Source organism: Drosophila persimilis, unplaced genomic scaffold, assembly GCF_003286085.1.
Source record: "Drosophila persimilis strain 14011-0111.01,24,50 unplaced genomic scaffold, DperRS2 tig00003933-arrow-pilon, whole genome shotgun sequence".
NCBI lineage: Eukaryota > Metazoa > Arthropoda > Insecta > Diptera > Drosophilidae > Drosophila > Drosophila persimilis.
The window spans coordinates 2,327,720-2,342,982 of record NW_020825706.1 but is presented as its reverse complement, the minus strand read 5'-3'; the positions used below and the strand labels follow the sequence as shown (position 1 = coordinate 2,342,982).

General features: G+C 43.5%; 4 protein-coding genes across 4 annotated transcripts in view; 1 reads left to right on the top strand and 3 right to left on the bottom strand.

Moving 5' to 3' along the window:
- The window catches only part of LOC6594228 (chromatin-remodeling ATPase INO80), a 34,998-nt gene that overhangs the window by 6,866 nt on the left and 12,869 nt on the right, over positions 1 to 15,263 (top strand). The window contains exons 9-12 of the mRNA XM_026994575.1: positions 10,135 to 10,293; positions 10,701 to 10,803; positions 10,862 to 10,980; positions 12,936 to 13,239. Coding sequence (XP_026850376.1) covers positions 10,135 to 10,293; positions 10,701 to 10,803; positions 10,862 to 10,980; positions 12,936 to 13,239 — 685 coding nt within the window. The remainder of the gene's footprint in view (positions 1 to 10,134; positions 10,294 to 10,700; positions 10,804 to 10,861; positions 10,981 to 12,935; positions 13,240 to 15,263) is intronic.
- LOC6594226 (thymus-specific serine protease) lies at positions 2,191 to 4,029 on the bottom strand. The gene is made up of 5 exons (XM_002019857.2): positions 3,787 to 4,029; positions 3,545 to 3,726; positions 3,026 to 3,490; positions 2,782 to 2,960; positions 2,191 to 2,718 (listed from the first exon to the last, which is right to left on the bottom strand). Exons 1-5 carry the CDS (start codon positions 4,012 to 4,014, stop codon positions 2,315 to 2,317), a joined length of 1,458 nt encoding a protein of 485 aa, XP_002019893.1. The 5' UTR covers positions 4,015 to 4,029; the 3' UTR covers positions 2,191 to 2,314.
- LOC6594225 (putative serine protease K12H4.7) lies at positions 4,994 to 6,697 on the bottom strand. Its single transcript, XM_002019856.2, has 4 exons — positions 6,458 to 6,697; positions 6,220 to 6,401; positions 5,689 to 6,156; positions 4,994 to 5,625 (listed from the first exon to the last, which is right to left on the bottom strand). The coding sequence occupies exons 1-4, from the start codon at positions 6,680 to 6,682 to the stop codon at positions 5,061 to 5,063; spliced, it is 1,440 nt and encodes a 479-aa protein (XP_002019892.1). The 5' UTR covers positions 6,683 to 6,697; the 3' UTR covers positions 4,994 to 5,060.
- On the bottom strand, positions 7,040 to 8,884 carry LOC6594224 (putative serine protease K12H4.7). The gene is made up of 6 exons (XM_002019855.2): positions 8,664 to 8,884; positions 8,414 to 8,595; positions 7,881 to 8,348; positions 7,649 to 7,821; positions 7,299 to 7,589; positions 7,040 to 7,236 (listed from the first exon to the last, which is right to left on the bottom strand). The coding sequence occupies exons 1-6, from the start codon at positions 8,862 to 8,864 to the stop codon at positions 7,130 to 7,132; spliced, it is 1,422 nt and encodes a 473-aa protein (XP_002019891.1). The 5' UTR covers positions 8,865 to 8,884; the 3' UTR covers positions 7,040 to 7,129.

Below are 15,263 nucleotides of genomic sequence, written 5' to 3'. Positions count from 1 at the left end.
CAATTAACCTTCTCCTTCCATCCTTCTATCCGTTCAGCGGTAAACATTTTCTCAAACCAAACCAAACCAAACCTTTTGGCAAATATGGCAAGAATTTTTATTTCTTTTGCGATATAATTTCTCAAACACCAGCGCAAAGAACAGAGCCCCTTCCTGCAAACAAGAAACGTATTTTGAAAGTATTTCCCGTTCATGTCTTTGGCGCATACCAAAATAATTTGACCAAAAACTCAACACTTTGGCATTTCTTCATCGGCACAGTCTTTTTATTCTTTTTTATACCCGATACTCAAAATGAGTATTGGGGTATATTAGATTTGTGGTAAAAGTGGATGTGTGTAACGTCCAGAAGGAATCGTTTCCGACCCTATAAAGTATATATATTCTTGATCAGCATCAATAGCCGAGTCGATTGAGCCCTGTCTGTCTGTCCGTCCGTCCGTCTGTCCGTCTGTCCGTCTGTCCGTCCCCTTCAGCGCCTAATGCTCAAAGACTATAAGAGCTAGAGCAACGATGTTTTGGATCCAGACTTCTGTGATATGTCACTGCTACAAAAATATTTCAAAACTTTGCCCCGCCCACTTCCGCCCCCACAAAGGGCGAAAATCTGTGGCATCCACAATTTTAAAGATACGAGAAAACCAAAAATGCAGAATCGTAGAGAATGACGATATCTTTTAGACTGCGGAATCTGAATTGGATCGTATTATTATTATAGCCAGCATCAAGAAAACAATTTCATTTTTTCTCGCCCTGTCTCTCTCTAACACACACGTAGCATAGGCGGCTTTGCTTAGAGTAAAACATTAGCGCCTAGATCTCAGAGACTATAAAAGCTAGAGCAACCAAATTTGGTATCCACACTCCTAATATATCGGACCGAGACGAGTTTGTTTCAAAATTTCGCCACACCCCCTTCCGCCCCCGCAAAGGATGCAGATCTGGGGATATTCATAAATCTCAGAGACTATTAAGGCTAGAGTAACCAAATTTGGTATCCGCACTCCTGTTAGATCTCACTATAAAACGTATATCTCAAAATTTCGCCCCACCCCCTTCCGCCCACACAAAGGACGAAAATCTGTTGCATCCACAATATTGCAAAATCGAGTAAACTAAAAACGCAGAATCATAGACAATGACCATATCTATCCGGTTGCCGAATCTGGATCAGATCGGATCATTTTTGTAGCCAAAAGCAAGAAATCAATTTTTAGTGGCTACGCAGCGCCCGACGTCACGCTCAGACTGATTTTCTGTCTCTCTCGCACGCACTCTTTGTCGTGTCGTTTAATATTAGCGGCGTCTGCCGGAGGAGAGCCATACTGACTTAGTATCGGGTATAACTGTAGAGTTGCGGTGTCCGCAGCAACTCACAACGTTCCCCCTCGTTTTTTTTTTTGGTACAAGGAAGAGAAAACTGTACCACTTACGTTTCGAAATGATATCAGGTCGTACCAGTAAATTCTATTTAAAGACTATTTATAAGCAAGTACGGATAGTACATTGTGGTGTGCTCTGATCCAATCGGATCATTATAATGCGTGACTTGATTCGGTTTTGGGTTCACGAAGATTTATGACATTGTCTTTCGGTTGGCGGGCCAGTCGACAATCTGGCGACTGTTGATATTCCCCTCACGATTCGGAATTTAGTGCAATTCATGGGGTGATCTTTTGGATTCCATATCCCCACCAACTATGGCCGTGAGGGACTGTCCGAGTGGTCACACCTTTTGGTGGATTTTGATGGATTTGTGGGGCACATAAATTCGATATTTTTATTACATCATATTTGCAAATAATCCACAAACAGCAGAACAAAGAGAAACAGATTCTTGATTCTCTATGGATGGATCTTGTATAAATCCACTCTGTCAAAGTTCTCCCAGTGTGTCTTAGCAGCACAGGACAACAAGACTATTCCAATGTGTCTTAGCAGCAAAGGGTGGTTTCTCACTTTCTCTCTCCTAGTGTGCCTTAGCTGTGAAGGGTGCTTGAGTGTGTTTTCAGCATTGAAACGCCTGAAGTTCTCGCCATCTCTCTTCCTGCGTGACTTAACTATAAAAAGTGCTTGATGGATGCAACTTGTGCCTTAATCATTGAAACCCCTCAAGCTCTTCTGATGGAACTTGTGGTATAATCATTGAAACCACTCAAGTTATCTGTTAAGGACAAGTGCATACTTCAGTTAAGGTTAAAGATTCGCTTTATTGAGACCAATTGTGGTGATTAAATATTTGTAAATAGAAATAGAAAAAAGTACTTTGAAGATTTAGATATAGGTATATAGAAATTCTACAGTTTCGATCGATTTACTGCGCCAACCAATCCCGAACGAGCTGTGCCAACTTCAGCTTGGAGGCCTGAAGTTCAGGGCTATCGTTGGCACTTATAGAATCCAGATCGGAGCAGTGCGAGGCCTGCGGAATAATGATGGCCCCTTGGGCGATGCCTGCCCCCACCTTGCTCCATGGATCCAGACCCCCCTGGGTCCAGTAGACATTCTTCACAGCGATATCGATGCCCTGGAAGTCCTTGTTGGTGGCTGCAATGTTAGCCTCGATATTGATGAGGGTATAGTTCTTGCTGAAAACATCGTGGCAGGTGTCAGTGTAGAGGGTGGCCGGGAAGGAGGAACCAAAAGGCTGGTTTTCGCTGTCTGATGACTGGTACCAACCAAATTCGCTGCAAGTCTGATATATCCAGGGAAGACCGCCTGAGAACACAAGGGAAAGGGATGAGAAAGGGATAGGCTTCTTCCTTTCAGAATATCACTCACTGTCGTCTTCATAGTTTATCTTGGCCCATTTGTAGTAGTTGACGGTGCCCTTATAGGTGACACTCAGGCAGGTCGGGTAACCGAGTCGCCATTGCACGAATTTGGACAAGGCTTCGGCATCATCGTCGCTGAAGGAACGCAGCACCGAGCAGTACTTGGGCAGATCATAGTTTCCAGGTCTAAAGGGAAAGGCTTCTATATAAATTTACTGCACTCCTTAGATCCTTGTACCTTTTGTACCTACTTTTGGTACTGTGCCAGTCCTGCGAATACATTGGCTATGGTGCTGAAAATCTGCCAGCGGTCCTGTTTGCTATTCACATTGAAATTCGCACAGAGATTCAGCTCCTTCTTGGCCTTGGCGCCCTGGCCGCCCTCAAACAGATCCTGATAGTACGAGGTGGCATTGTCGATCAGATCGTAGCAGTATTTTCCACCCAGCTGCTCGAAAGCCTGTCCAACCACCTCCATGTAGTCCTTGAAATCAACTTTCGCCTCCAGTGGGGCCGATGAGGCCCAGCTACCCAGAATAATGTCGGGATAGAGCTTCCTGATCCATGTGGCCATAGTGGCCGAGTAGGAGCAGCCAGAGACGATCACTTTGGAGTCCTTGTACTTATCCTCCAGCTTCAGGGTCTTAATGATATGCACCACATCCGCCAGGGCCTGTTGTACGCTCTGGTATTTCAGGTTTTTGGTAGATAGAGGACTGCGAAAAGAGGATTCAGAGTTGCCAAAAGAGTTGTCTCGAAAAAGCACTCACGTTATGGGAAAACTCTTGCCAAAGAAACGATGTTCTGTGTAGATCAGTGAGCCATTGTGCTCCTTGGCAATGTCCACCCACAGGCCAGATGTAATGGCACTCGGCTCGATCTCCCATTCGCCGCCCAAGTAAATGAAGATGGGGGATCCATCCGTAAAGTGATCCTCGTTGATCAGCACGCGCTAAAGATTACATACAAGATTGTTAGCTTGGTTTAAAGGCGACTGCTTTCCGATTCACACATCTTTCCATGTGGCATTGTTGGCGGCATTGAAGTTATCCAGCTTAAGGGTGAACCAACGTGTTTCCACATTGGCTCTCTTTCGCGATGTCTCCAATGGAGGAGCCCTGCGCAGTTCCCTAAGGGACTGTACAAAGGCATTGGGTTCTGGCTGTAGTTCTAGGTTCCCCAAACTGGCGGCAGCAGTCAGGGGTGCCAGTAGAGCTAGCACTATTAGGGTATACTTCATCTTATTAGACGCTTTGCAGGCTGGCGAATGATTTCCCAGGTCATCAGGCGGCCTTTTTTATTCCAAAACTAGGAGCAGAAGTGACTTATGATAAGACTTGGAAAGCAAACAAATATTGGCACTACTCGTACTATGATAAGCTTGAGTGTTGGCTGTTTCTTCTCACGTGTTGGAAGATTTCAAGGTCACGAAATACATAGAGTAGAGGAGTCGTAACACGTTTGATCTGTACTTATCCTTCTGAAAGTGTATCTTGACTTTGGTGTCTTTCATTCTTCTGTGGATAGAAGTTCCACAGATCTGGAAAGGTACCTCTAGGCCCGAAGTTTGTTAGACAGTGTGCACGCGTACACTTTTTCCATTACGTCCTCAATCAGTAAACTGTTGACCAACTCAAAGCACTCTATTTATTTTAGGATTCAATTAACGTGATGTAAGTGGTGCTCTTGTCATGGTTACTCACCTCCACAAATGTCACCAAATTATCTTATCCTCTACATATATGTATACCTGGCACTCATGGAGTATATTACGGATATATTCCTGTAATATGGAGACACATAAATGCACGTAGAGGAACTCTGTATCGGAGTATCTTCATGTCGAGAAACGTGTGCTGCTATAGAAAAATATTTCGATTGGTTTTTGAAGAGAAGTTTTGAATGGAGTGGACTTTGGTTTCAAAGTGAAAAATTATGGAAAATGTCCTGAGCAAAAAATTGTGGTTCGTTTGCTTACAAATAATTATCATAATTCAAAATAATTCCAGACCCCTTTTTGTTGCATACTTTTGGTCGTAATTTATTCAGAATTAAAGCTCCTTTTTATTTATAAAAGTAAAAAATGGTAATGAAGTCAAAGTAAAAGTTTTTAAGCCGTTGTATCGTTTATCGAAAATTCCTTTTTTTGGAAAAGAGATAACTCCTGTCCAAAAGAACCATAATATCTACCCCGAAAAAAACTATTTCCAACCCTTAACTATGATTCACATTGACTTTATTGAATACAAATAAAAGAATTGATTTTCTTCTGGCCAAAAAAAGATCCTACGCCAACCATTCGCTGACCAGCTCCGCCAGACGCTCCTTGGAGGCCCGCATCTCCGCCGAGTCGCTGGCCGAGATCGAACTGAAGTCGGCACAGTGAGAGGCATTGGCAATGAGAGTGGCACCCTCGGCCACGCCATGACCCATGGGATTCCAGGGATCCAGAGCTCCATGAGTCATGTAGACATTCTCCACCTCCGGGGACATGCCACCAAAGTCCAAGTTGGTCTGTGCGGCATTGCTGTTGATCTGCTCGTTGCTGAACTGCGAACCGAAGACATCCGCGCAGAGAGTGGTGTACATGGCGGTGGGGAACTTGGAGCCAAAGGGTTGTTTCGCGGAGCCAGAGGTCTGGTACCAGCCGTACTCATTGCAGGTCTGATAATACCAGGGACGACCGGCATCAAAGTTATTCACGGCCCAGAGGTAGTAATCCACGGTGCTGGAATATCGAGCATCGATGCAGGAGGGCATACCCCAGCCCCAGTAAACGAAATTGGCAATGGCCGTGGCATCATCCCTGAAGCTCAGCAAATAATCGCAGTAGTACTCAATATCGCCAGGTCTACAAAAATACAAAAAACAATCAATCATCAATGAAAGATTCCGGGCTTCCGATGGGACTCACCTTTGATATTGAGCTGTTCCTGCAAACACATTTGAAATGCTGCCAAAGAGAGACCAAATATCCAGATCGTTCTTATCATCGAAACTGTTGCATAACCTCAACATGGCACGTGCCTCGGCTCCACGTTTATTGTCGAACATGGACTCGAGCTCTGCAATGCCATTCTGTATGCGATCGTAGCACTTCTGGCCGCCCAACTGAAGGAAGGCTTGGCCCACCACCTCCTTGTATTCGGTGAAGGCCACCTTGGCCAAAATAGGGGCACTGGAGGCCCAGCCACCGTCCACCAGATCGGGATATAGACGCTTGAACCACACCACCATGGTGGCCGAGTATGAGCCGCCTGCAAGGACCACTTTCGAGTTGGCCAACTGGGGATGCTCTGCTTTGAAGGATTTTATGAATTCGGCCACATCGGCCAGGGCCTGCTTGACATGCAGATACTTGAGGTTTGCCGTGGACATGGTACTGCAAAGTGGTCGGAAAACTCAATCAAAATGAATAAAAAAACCTCTCTGAAAGATCTCTTACGATGTGGGAACACTCTCGCCGTAGTAACGATGTTCGGTATAGACCAGGACACCCTTGTGCTGCTCTGCCAGATCGTACCAATGTCCAGCACTGACCATGCTGGCCTCGATCTCCCATTCGCCACCCAAATAAATGAAGATGGGGCTACCCTCCTCTTGGAACTCATCGTTGACCAGATAACGCTAAAAACGAAACCATGAAAAGGGTTCCACTATGAAAGGGGATTCCTTGGACATACCATTTCGTAGGTCTCCTTGTTGTCATCATCGAAGTTATCCAATTTCTGTGTGATCCATTTCTCCTGAACATTCGCGCGCTTCAGCACGGTCTGTTTCGGTGGGCCACGATGCAAATTCTGCAGCGTCTTGACCAGCAGGGGGACATCCTTGTTGGGTAAGTCGAGTCCTTGGGACACTGCAACGAAGAGCGCCAGCAGCACCACAGCCAATCGAAAGGCAGCCATTGTCCACAAATGATCGAAAATTTGATCGACATTCCACTTTTAAGTTAACAACCGACAACTAGCTCTATCAAGATAAGGCGAGGATCGTAAATATTAGCCAACTGATAAGAGTGACCCATGCACATGATATGATAGCCTTCCGCTACGTCTACGATTAGAGGCTACTATTTTTGTGGACCATTGTAAATCGATCTGACTTCAGGTGAATCTTTTGTGGCATTAGAAAAATAGTGGAAAGAAATCACAGAAGTGAAATCGCGTATAAAAGTTGAGTATTCCATATAGAAATGGTTATCTCTGAGGTTATTCACGCGCCTTCATAAATCTAAGCCACTCAATGGATTTCCCATACCGCCATTCGATTTTTCGCAATAATAAATTGTTTATTCAACTAAATTGCTTAAAAATAGTCCATTATCTGTTTTATCTTGTAGATGGATCTAAGTCTTATTTAATCCATTCCCTGACCAATTCGGCAATACGTTCCTTGGAAGCCCTCATCTCTGCTGTATCGGTGTCACTGATCGAATTGAAGTCCTTGCAATGGGCATACTCTGTAAGATAGGGATGCCATCTATGGTTTTTCTTCTAAAAAGACTGTCAGATATATGCTTACCGGGTATGACCGTGGCCTGAGCTTCATCTTGAATGCCCATTGCCCGCCAGGGATCCAAATGGCCATGGGTCAAGTAGACATTCTCCACACCGGGAGTCCAGCCACCAAAATAATCATTTGTGGCCGCCACTCGGCTGTCAATGAACTCGTTGCTGTACTGCGATCCATAGATATCCCCGCACATGGTGGTATACAGAGCCACAGGGAACTTAGTGCCGAAAGGCTGAGCCTTAGAGTCAGAGGTCTGATACCAGCCGTACTCGTTGCAGGTCTGGAAGATCCACTGACGCACTAAATGGAAGAAAGAGATGAGGTATTGCTGGAAGAATCCTTCTGTTCTGGCCACTCACTGATATTCCCCGTGTAGCTGGTGTCCAGGAGCTGTGACAGAATGGCATCATAGCTTAGTTCATTGCACTTGCCGCCACTCTCCGAAAAGACATCCAACAAGTAGCTGGCGACACCAATTAGATCATTCGTACCCGACATAATCTTCTGGCAAACGGCCTCGATTTGGCCAGCACTGGAAAGGAGTTAAATATTATAGATATACGCATATTGAATGAGGATCCTTTAACCCACTTGTGTGTCTGCACTACGCCTGCAAATAGATCCGAGATCTCGCTGAACAAGGTCCAGACATCCAGATCGCTATAGACATCAAAGCGTTCGCAGAGTTTCAGCAGCGCCTTGACCTCAGCTCCTCGTTTGGTGGCGAACATGGTCTCCATTTCGGCAATGCCGCTTTCGATGCGATTATAGCAGGCAGAGCCACCCATTAGGGCAATGGATTGGCCCGTGATTTCTTTGTATTCCACAAAATTAACCTTGGCAAAGAGCGGAGCACTGGAGGCCCAGCCACCGGCCACCAGATCGGGATGGACTTTCTTGAACCAGGTGACCATTGTGGCGGAATACGAGCCACCCACAATGATGACCTTGGACTCGGACAGACCCTCATGAGTGGCTTTTAGAGTCCGGATAAAGACAGCCAAGTCCTCAAGGGCCTGTCTTACATTCAGATATTGGATGTTTTCATTGGAGAGATCTCTAAAAAGAAGCAAAGGAAAACCTTTAAGAATATGAGTATTTCGAGAGTTTAAGGCTCCACTCACGGCAAGGGCTTGCTCTCGCCATAATAGCGATGCTCTGTGTAGGCCAACAGAGCATTGTGCTCCTTGGCCATGTCGTAGATATGTCCGCCAGTGATTCGCCCCGCAGAGATCTCCCATTCTCCGCCCAAATAAATGAACAGAGGTCCACCCGATTGATACAGGGCATCGTTCAGCATATAACGCTGAAAAAAAATAAGCAAAAAAACATAACCATCTTCAGATTATATAAGATCTAATCTTTGGGGTATACCATTTGCCAGGTGCGCTTCTCGTCTTCATCAAAGTGATCCAATTTCTGTTCAATCCACAAAGTTTGCACCACATCCGCACGATTCTGATTGGAGGGCAGTGGCGGCTCTTCATGCAGCCTCTTGAAGGTGTTCTCAAAGATACTGCCCTTTGTCTCGACCAGGGCCAGAGCCACCAAAGTGATAGCCAGCCAGAGCTTCATCGTCGCGGTTTGGAATGGAACTAACTGTTGCACCACTAATTCCCGCCTAGAATGTGCTTTAGCCCAAAGCCAAATCTTATCGCAGCCACTTAATTAGGTATTCTTTAAACCCCGTAAATAATACCATTGCCAAATGGGTTAAATACTCGTAAGTAGATTGTAGTTGGGCGAAAACCAACCCATGCCGGGCCGCCTTATCGCGAGGTTCCTCGGAACGAGTGCTGTTTCGATTAACAATCCAATGATTGAGGCTTTCATTCGACTCAATTTGTGGTTGTGGCACTTGAAAGGTAATGGCATTATACGATAAGGGTTATAGTGGGGCTCTGTTAATTAGTGGTACATTTTTTCAAGATGTTTACACGGTGATAATGTTGGTAATATTTGCGATAATTTCATTGTAGTTTTTGATATGGAAATATGTCCATCTTATGGCTATATATATGTAAGTTCTTTGCAGCTGAATGACTGCACAAATTTCTATTAGATTCCATGGGTGTAAGGATCTGTCATAGATCTTTATAAATCTCTAACTTATCTTTATATAATATTTCGGAATCTCAAGATATGAAATTACATCCAAGCATTGCCAAACACTTTCTGCAATCTTAAAGCAAATTTATGCAAATATTCCTGAAAAACTCTTTCCACAATTCTCCTAATGATAGACTTCCCTTGCAAACTCCTCCATGAAAATGCCCATTCAATAGACAGATATCTGAATAATGAATAGATTTTCCATTCAATGGAGAACTTCCTTCCTTCGTTTGTGCCCTTCGTTTTGCTCAACACGTGTTCCAAATAACAAGAAAAAACACACAGAAGGAGTTCGTTTTTTAATTAGACTCATCTTTTGGGCCGGAAATGCCACTCCCCTGCATTCTGAGCTCTGAATTGAAGAATTTGCTGCTGCTGGAACACTTGCCTATACCGAACACGTACCAAGTGCCGTAGAGCTCGAATGAAGGGTTACAGGGGATGGTGGATGGTTTTTCCTACTCCAGATAAAAGACGGCAGAGAGAGGGGACAGGAAAAGCGTAGACATTCGTGACACGACACAGTGGTTTATAGAACATTCGAAACAATCGAATATGCAGGCAATGGATTCGATTCATTGATCAAAGAAACAGCGAAAGGATGTGCGTGTGAAAGACGCATTTGCATACGTAATTTCGTTTAAGAGAACCCTATATTTGAAGCCTTAAGGAAACTCTATTCTAACCCCAAAGGAAACTCTATTCTGATATATATTTCTACCTCTTTTTGCAGGTCATCTTCTATGATTCGGATTGGAATCCCACGGTCGATCAACAGGCCATGGATCGGGCCCATCGTTTGGGCCAAACCAAACAGGTGACTGTCTACCGACTGATCTGCAAGGGCACCATCGAGGAGCGGATTCTGCAGCGGGCCAGAGAAAAGAGTGAGGTGAGTGAACAGGAAACACCCCAACAGAGACCAAGAGAGAGGTAGAGAGAGATGGAGAGAAAACCGCAAAACTCTCTTGCGAGTGTTTGCTTTGAGGTTTTCCTTTTGTATATTGCCGCATATTAGGCACGTGCTTTGTTGTTGAGGATCGAGTACACGAAACACGAGCATCGAGATGGTAAACCAACACCGGAAATTAATTATACAATTGGTTAGGCGACATTTTGGTTACGCCTTTGGCGTTCTCTATAAAGTATTCCTCCTCCGCCCTCTAGGGCTCCCTTGTGCATTTATTGGTTTCGTTTCGAATCAGTCCCTTCTTGATTACCATTTAAAAGTACTTGGCGCTATCCCCGCACTTCCTGCCTTGAATAATAATATTTTTTTGTGTGTGCTTGCATTTTCAGATCCAACGAATGGTCATAAGTGGCGGCAATTTCAAGCCAGACACTCTCAAGCCCAAGGAAGTGGTCTCATTGCTATTGGATGATGAGGAAATTGAATTGAAATGTGAGTTTTATACATCACTAGAACATGCATTTATTTATAGAACTATTTTTGGTTACAGACAATCAGGAGGCTAAGCTGCAGGAGCCTTCAAGCACAGCCACATCTTCACCGATTCCTGTGACAGCAGTCGCAGCAGCAGCAGGCCAAAACGATCGCAAGAAACGACATCCCAATAAGGTGAGGGATCTGATCGGCTGCTGGGATGTTCCCCGCATTTCATGCATGATCCATGGATCCAGCCTAATGGCTGTTTATTAGACCAAGTTTGCACTTGCTCGTTGCACGACAAGTTTCGCTTCTCTCTTCGGTCTTTTACGGTCTTCGGTCCTAATGAAAGTAAATGATCTTTTGAGTGAGGTTCAAATTGCCACTGCCAGTGCCAGTGCCACTGCCATATACAGACAGACAGAGAGGAAAAGCGAGACCTGCGACGACGCTACGCTGCTTTTGTTTCTGTTTCTGTTCTTGGATATCTATGCAATGGTGTGGTGTGGTGGTGTGATGGTCATGGTCACGTGATTCATGCAACACAAAGACAATTCAATTTGCTACAAAACTCCAAACTACAAACTCATCGTCTTGGCCCTGGTCTTGGTCTGATGCTACCATCGGCAGCAGCAGCAGCAGCAGCAGAGCAGCGTGCTTTGAACTTAGGCTACACCGAAGAGCTGCCGAGTATATATTCATTCATCCAAGTGTTGTACGAGGAGTACTCTCTGCCTACTGCTTTCTGCCTCTGCCTCTGCCTCTCCAAAAGAAAAACACTTTGCTCTTACCCTACTTGGACGCAGAGCCTCAGTCGGAGACTCTCTTTAAAACAGAAACAAAAACAAAAACAGTTTCAAGTGCTTTTTGGGGTGCAGCTACAACTTCAACTCCATTTCTGACTCTGGCTCTGGGTCTGGCTCTTCTTTAGATTTTTCTGTTGTTGTTTTTGTTGGTTTCGCTAAATGATTTTGTGCGTTCAATGGAACACTGATTATGGTCTGCTGCTGCTATACTACCTTTAGCAGTAGTAGTGTTACTAGTAGTCTCTTCTTTTGGTTCTTTCTTCTTTGTGTCTGTTAGGTAAGTGCCAGGCCGGTCTTCGTCTTCGTCCTCTCCTCTCCTCTCAAGTTCATATACCACCGCTCCACCTTGTATATGATCCCAGATAGTAGATACTATATGTATTTATAATGGCACGCAGCAATCGTGTCTTTCTTTCTGGGGTTCTTTTTGTCAATTCATTTCAACTACAGAGAGTGTGCTTTCCTTCGATCATCTACTTCGGCCAGAAGGCATTCATTTGGAACTGATTTCTGTTCTGTTTTGATGAAAATATATGTGTCATTATTGAAACGGTTTTAAATTTCTTTTCTACCGATATAATGGCACATAATTTAAGTGTCAAGAGGGTCTGCTTTATGCCTTGTTGGGTTTATTGATAGGGGAAATTTTTAATACATTTTTAGAGAACTTTATACCCAAAGTACTTTCTGTATTAACATTTATTTTCCGTAGGCTTTCTTTGGGTTATTATGTATGGAAAATTCAGCATTTAATTATGGGTTTTCCAAATGGAAATATAGCCATTTTTCCAACAATTTAATAAGCATTTAATTTCCAATTTAATCAGTGATAAATTTTCAACTTATTTTCTTTAAACGCTGTTCTACTGTCTGACTATGCTTTCCATTAATCTTTAATCACTTTAACAAGCATTTAAGTTCATGTTGGAAAATTGCTACTGTTTCTCTGTAGTCCATCAAAATCTGAGCAAAATGTATGCAAAACTCTTTACCCTATTTCCGAAACGAAACAATTTCCTCAAGCATGGCAATTACCAACAGAAGAGACCTCCTATTCCACCCTAAAGCAAAGGGTTTAGCCATAACTCAAGTCTCTTGGCTTGAATGATTTTTATGCCATATGGAAAAGAAGGGTCTGTATGAGCGAGGGGAAGCAGCGGAAGATACTTGTATCTTTGCATAAATTATAAGCGAGAGAAGAGAACCACCATTTGGTACGGAAGATACGCAGCAGAAGATACCTCACTTCCGTTGTCCATTAAAATGCTAATTGACTTGATTGTTTTGTTACATTCAAAAATATAACTATTTTTTTTAATGATATTTTGTTAACAACTTTAGGAGGCTAATATGGGTGGCACAACCATACCGGCGGCCGTAAACCTCAGAGATTTTGACCCCGACGATGTTCCCAGCTGCAGTTCGGCAGCCAAAAGACAGAAGTTGGATCCAGAGGATGACTACATTGATGTGGGCATTGCCTCGTCCGCTTCCAGTGTGGGCACCGATAGCATCAACTTCAGCCAGGAGACCTATGTGCCAGGTGCCACACGAGTGGAGGATAACAATGATTCCGATAATGAGGCTCTGGTGGTGGATGGAGAGAGTCCCACAATGATGTTGATGGGACAAAATGAATCAATGAGTGAGTACTGAACGTTCAAAAATTTAATTGATGGTTAAATTATGGTTTTATTTTATTGATTTTCTGTTTAATTAAAATTCTAAAAGGTGTTACAACACTGTATTTAAGCTGTTGTTCAACACTGGAAGACACTATATAGCTATTTTGGATATAACATTAACGGTTCTAATAACTGTCTTAATGTTAGCTGTTACTCATCTTACCGCCAGGTCTTTTCCTTCTTTTATGGCATACTAGTAGCACTTTTACTATTTTAAAATCGCTTACCAACACTGGAAGCTACATCTGAGCGGTTTTCTTACGATACTGTATCTATCTGTGGGTTCTACGTCCATTACTGCATTTCCTCATCCTATTTATTCCCCCGCCTTACTTTTCAATTATCGTTTGCCAACACTGGAATGCACAGTTATGCTCACTTCCTACGACATTGTACCCCATATTCTGTGTGTATGGACGTATCGACACCACTCAAAATGTAGTTCAAATGTGGGTTGCAAATTCCTCCGAAATAAAAACATCTCGCACATTAAACCCAACTGAAAAACCAATTCAAATTCTTTGCAACTGAAGCACAGCGGCGTCTATGCTATGTATGTCCATTCCCCCTTGCACGAGTATGTACCAATCACTTTTTTTGTATGATTAATAATTCAAATTATTTGGTAATCACCTGCAATATGGAGGCGCAACCGAAAATGTGGTCTACCAACTGCCACAACTGTTTGGCTTAGAGACTTGGCTTAGGCTTAGAGCAGCCGCTGTTTGGATTTGGCAAATTGCATGTGGGATGTGCAACGTTGGCTGCCAGTCGGTTGGATCGCTCATGCGATTTGCATTCGGAAAAAAAGTATAAACCAGAGACGGAGGAGCAGTAGGAAGAGTGGGCAAACTCGATGAACATTTCAAATTTGTTTAACAATTAACCAATCGAAAGTACAAGACGTTGAAAAGTAGGCAATCGACCAACAACAGAAAAGAGCACAAAAAACTGATGTGAAATCGCGACAAGTGCAACCGTCAACAGATCGAATGGTGCAACAGATGCCAGTGTCCAGCATCCAGCATCGAACATCTGGAGTCGCAAGGAGGAGACTTGCTAACAACCAGAGCTCCACTGCACTACACTCCATTGCGATGGCATCTTGGTGACTTGACCAGTTTTCTGGTTGTTTCTTTGGCCAAATTGTGGCACACACTGATTGGCCTACCATTTGGTTGGACAGCCAAAGCCACAGCCAGCAAACGCAGCTAATTTTGCCTATGTCCTCGTTTTTCCCCATCTTGTTACTGGCTGTCGCTTGATAACGTTTTCATTACGACTAGTTGCTAGCTTTTCTCTAAGCATTTTCCACTCCGCCTTCAATCTGGTGAACATTTCCCCTGCTGCTTCTCCTCCTCTTAGACATTTCCCAGCCTCGTACGCAATCCAATTTGATGTTGGCCAAATGTTGATTAAGTTTCATTCGCTTGTCACTCAGTATTTTGTTTCTTCTCTTCTCTATTTTCTGTTTGTCACACAAAAAAAGGTAGGAAAAAAGCTCTGAAAAAAAGCCCAAAGAAAGACAAAACAAACAAAATAGCAGCTCATAAATAATTTTTATATGCACACAGGGCTTGGCTTGGCTACGATTTAATTTAATCAATGAGCCCCTCACGTGTTGCGGCCACATAAATCGACAGTCCCCAAGCAGGTTGCTCTTGCTTTTGCTTTAGCTTTGGTTTTGCTTTGATTTTTGCTTGATTTCGTAATGTTAACTGACATTTATTTGCTGTTTACGATTAGGGGTACGGCTAAAATGAGAAATTGTCATGAATGCCAATAAGGGGGAAGTTTTTTTGGCAGGGGGAATGTACATAAATTGGTAAAGAAATATAGATATTTATATGGAAATGTTTTTGTTGTGTCGTGTAAATTGTATTCCTTCAAGTGATATTTCATTTTAGATTATTGATATCGACTAATCTTTTTGAAAATCAATCGATTTATTGTAGATATCATATACAAAATATCGTGGAAAAAT

What these genes read in the sequence shown, in the direction of transcription:
- LOC6594226 (XM_002019857.2), bottom strand. Translation starts at nt 4,014, where the DNA reads ATGAAGTATACCCTAATAGTGCTAGCTCTACTGGCACCCCTGACTGCT. An exon ending in ACAATGCCACATGGAAAGAT is followed by an intron (nt 3,727 to 3,786) that starts GTGTGAATCGGA and finishes TGTAATCTTTAG; the next exon opens with CGCGTGCTGATCAACGAGGA. An exon ending in GGACTGGCACAGTACCAAAA is followed by an intron (nt 2,961 to 3,025) that starts GTAGGTACAAAA and finishes CTTTCCCTTTAG; the next exon opens with ACCTGGAAACTATGATCTGC.
- LOC6594225 (XM_002019856.2), bottom strand. Translation starts at nt 6,682, where the DNA reads ATGGCTGCCTTTCGATTGGCTGTGGTGCTGCTGGCGCTCTTCGTTGCA. An exon ending in ACAAGGAGACCTACGAAATG is followed by an intron (nt 6,402 to 6,457) that starts GTATGTCCAAGG and finishes TTTCGTTTTTAG; the next exon opens with CGTTATCTGGTCAACGATGA. An exon ending in GGCGAGAGTGTTCCCACATC is followed by an intron (nt 6,157 to 6,219) that starts GTAAGAGATCTT and finishes ACCACTTTGCAG; the next exon opens with TACCATGTCCACGGCAAACC.
- LOC6594224 (XM_002019855.2), bottom strand. Translation starts at nt 8,864, where the DNA reads ATGAAGCTCTGGCTGGCTATCACTTTGGTGGCTCTGGCCCTGGTCGAG. An exon ending in AGAAGCGCACCTGGCAAATG is followed by an intron (nt 8,596 to 8,663) that starts GTATACCCCAAA and finishes ATTTTTTTTCAG; the next exon opens with CGTTATATGCTGAACGATGC. An exon ending in TCAGGCCACGGTCATACCCG is followed by an intron (nt 7,237 to 7,298) that starts GTAAGCATATAT and finishes CCTATCTTACAG; the next exon opens with AGTATGCCCATTGCAAGGAC.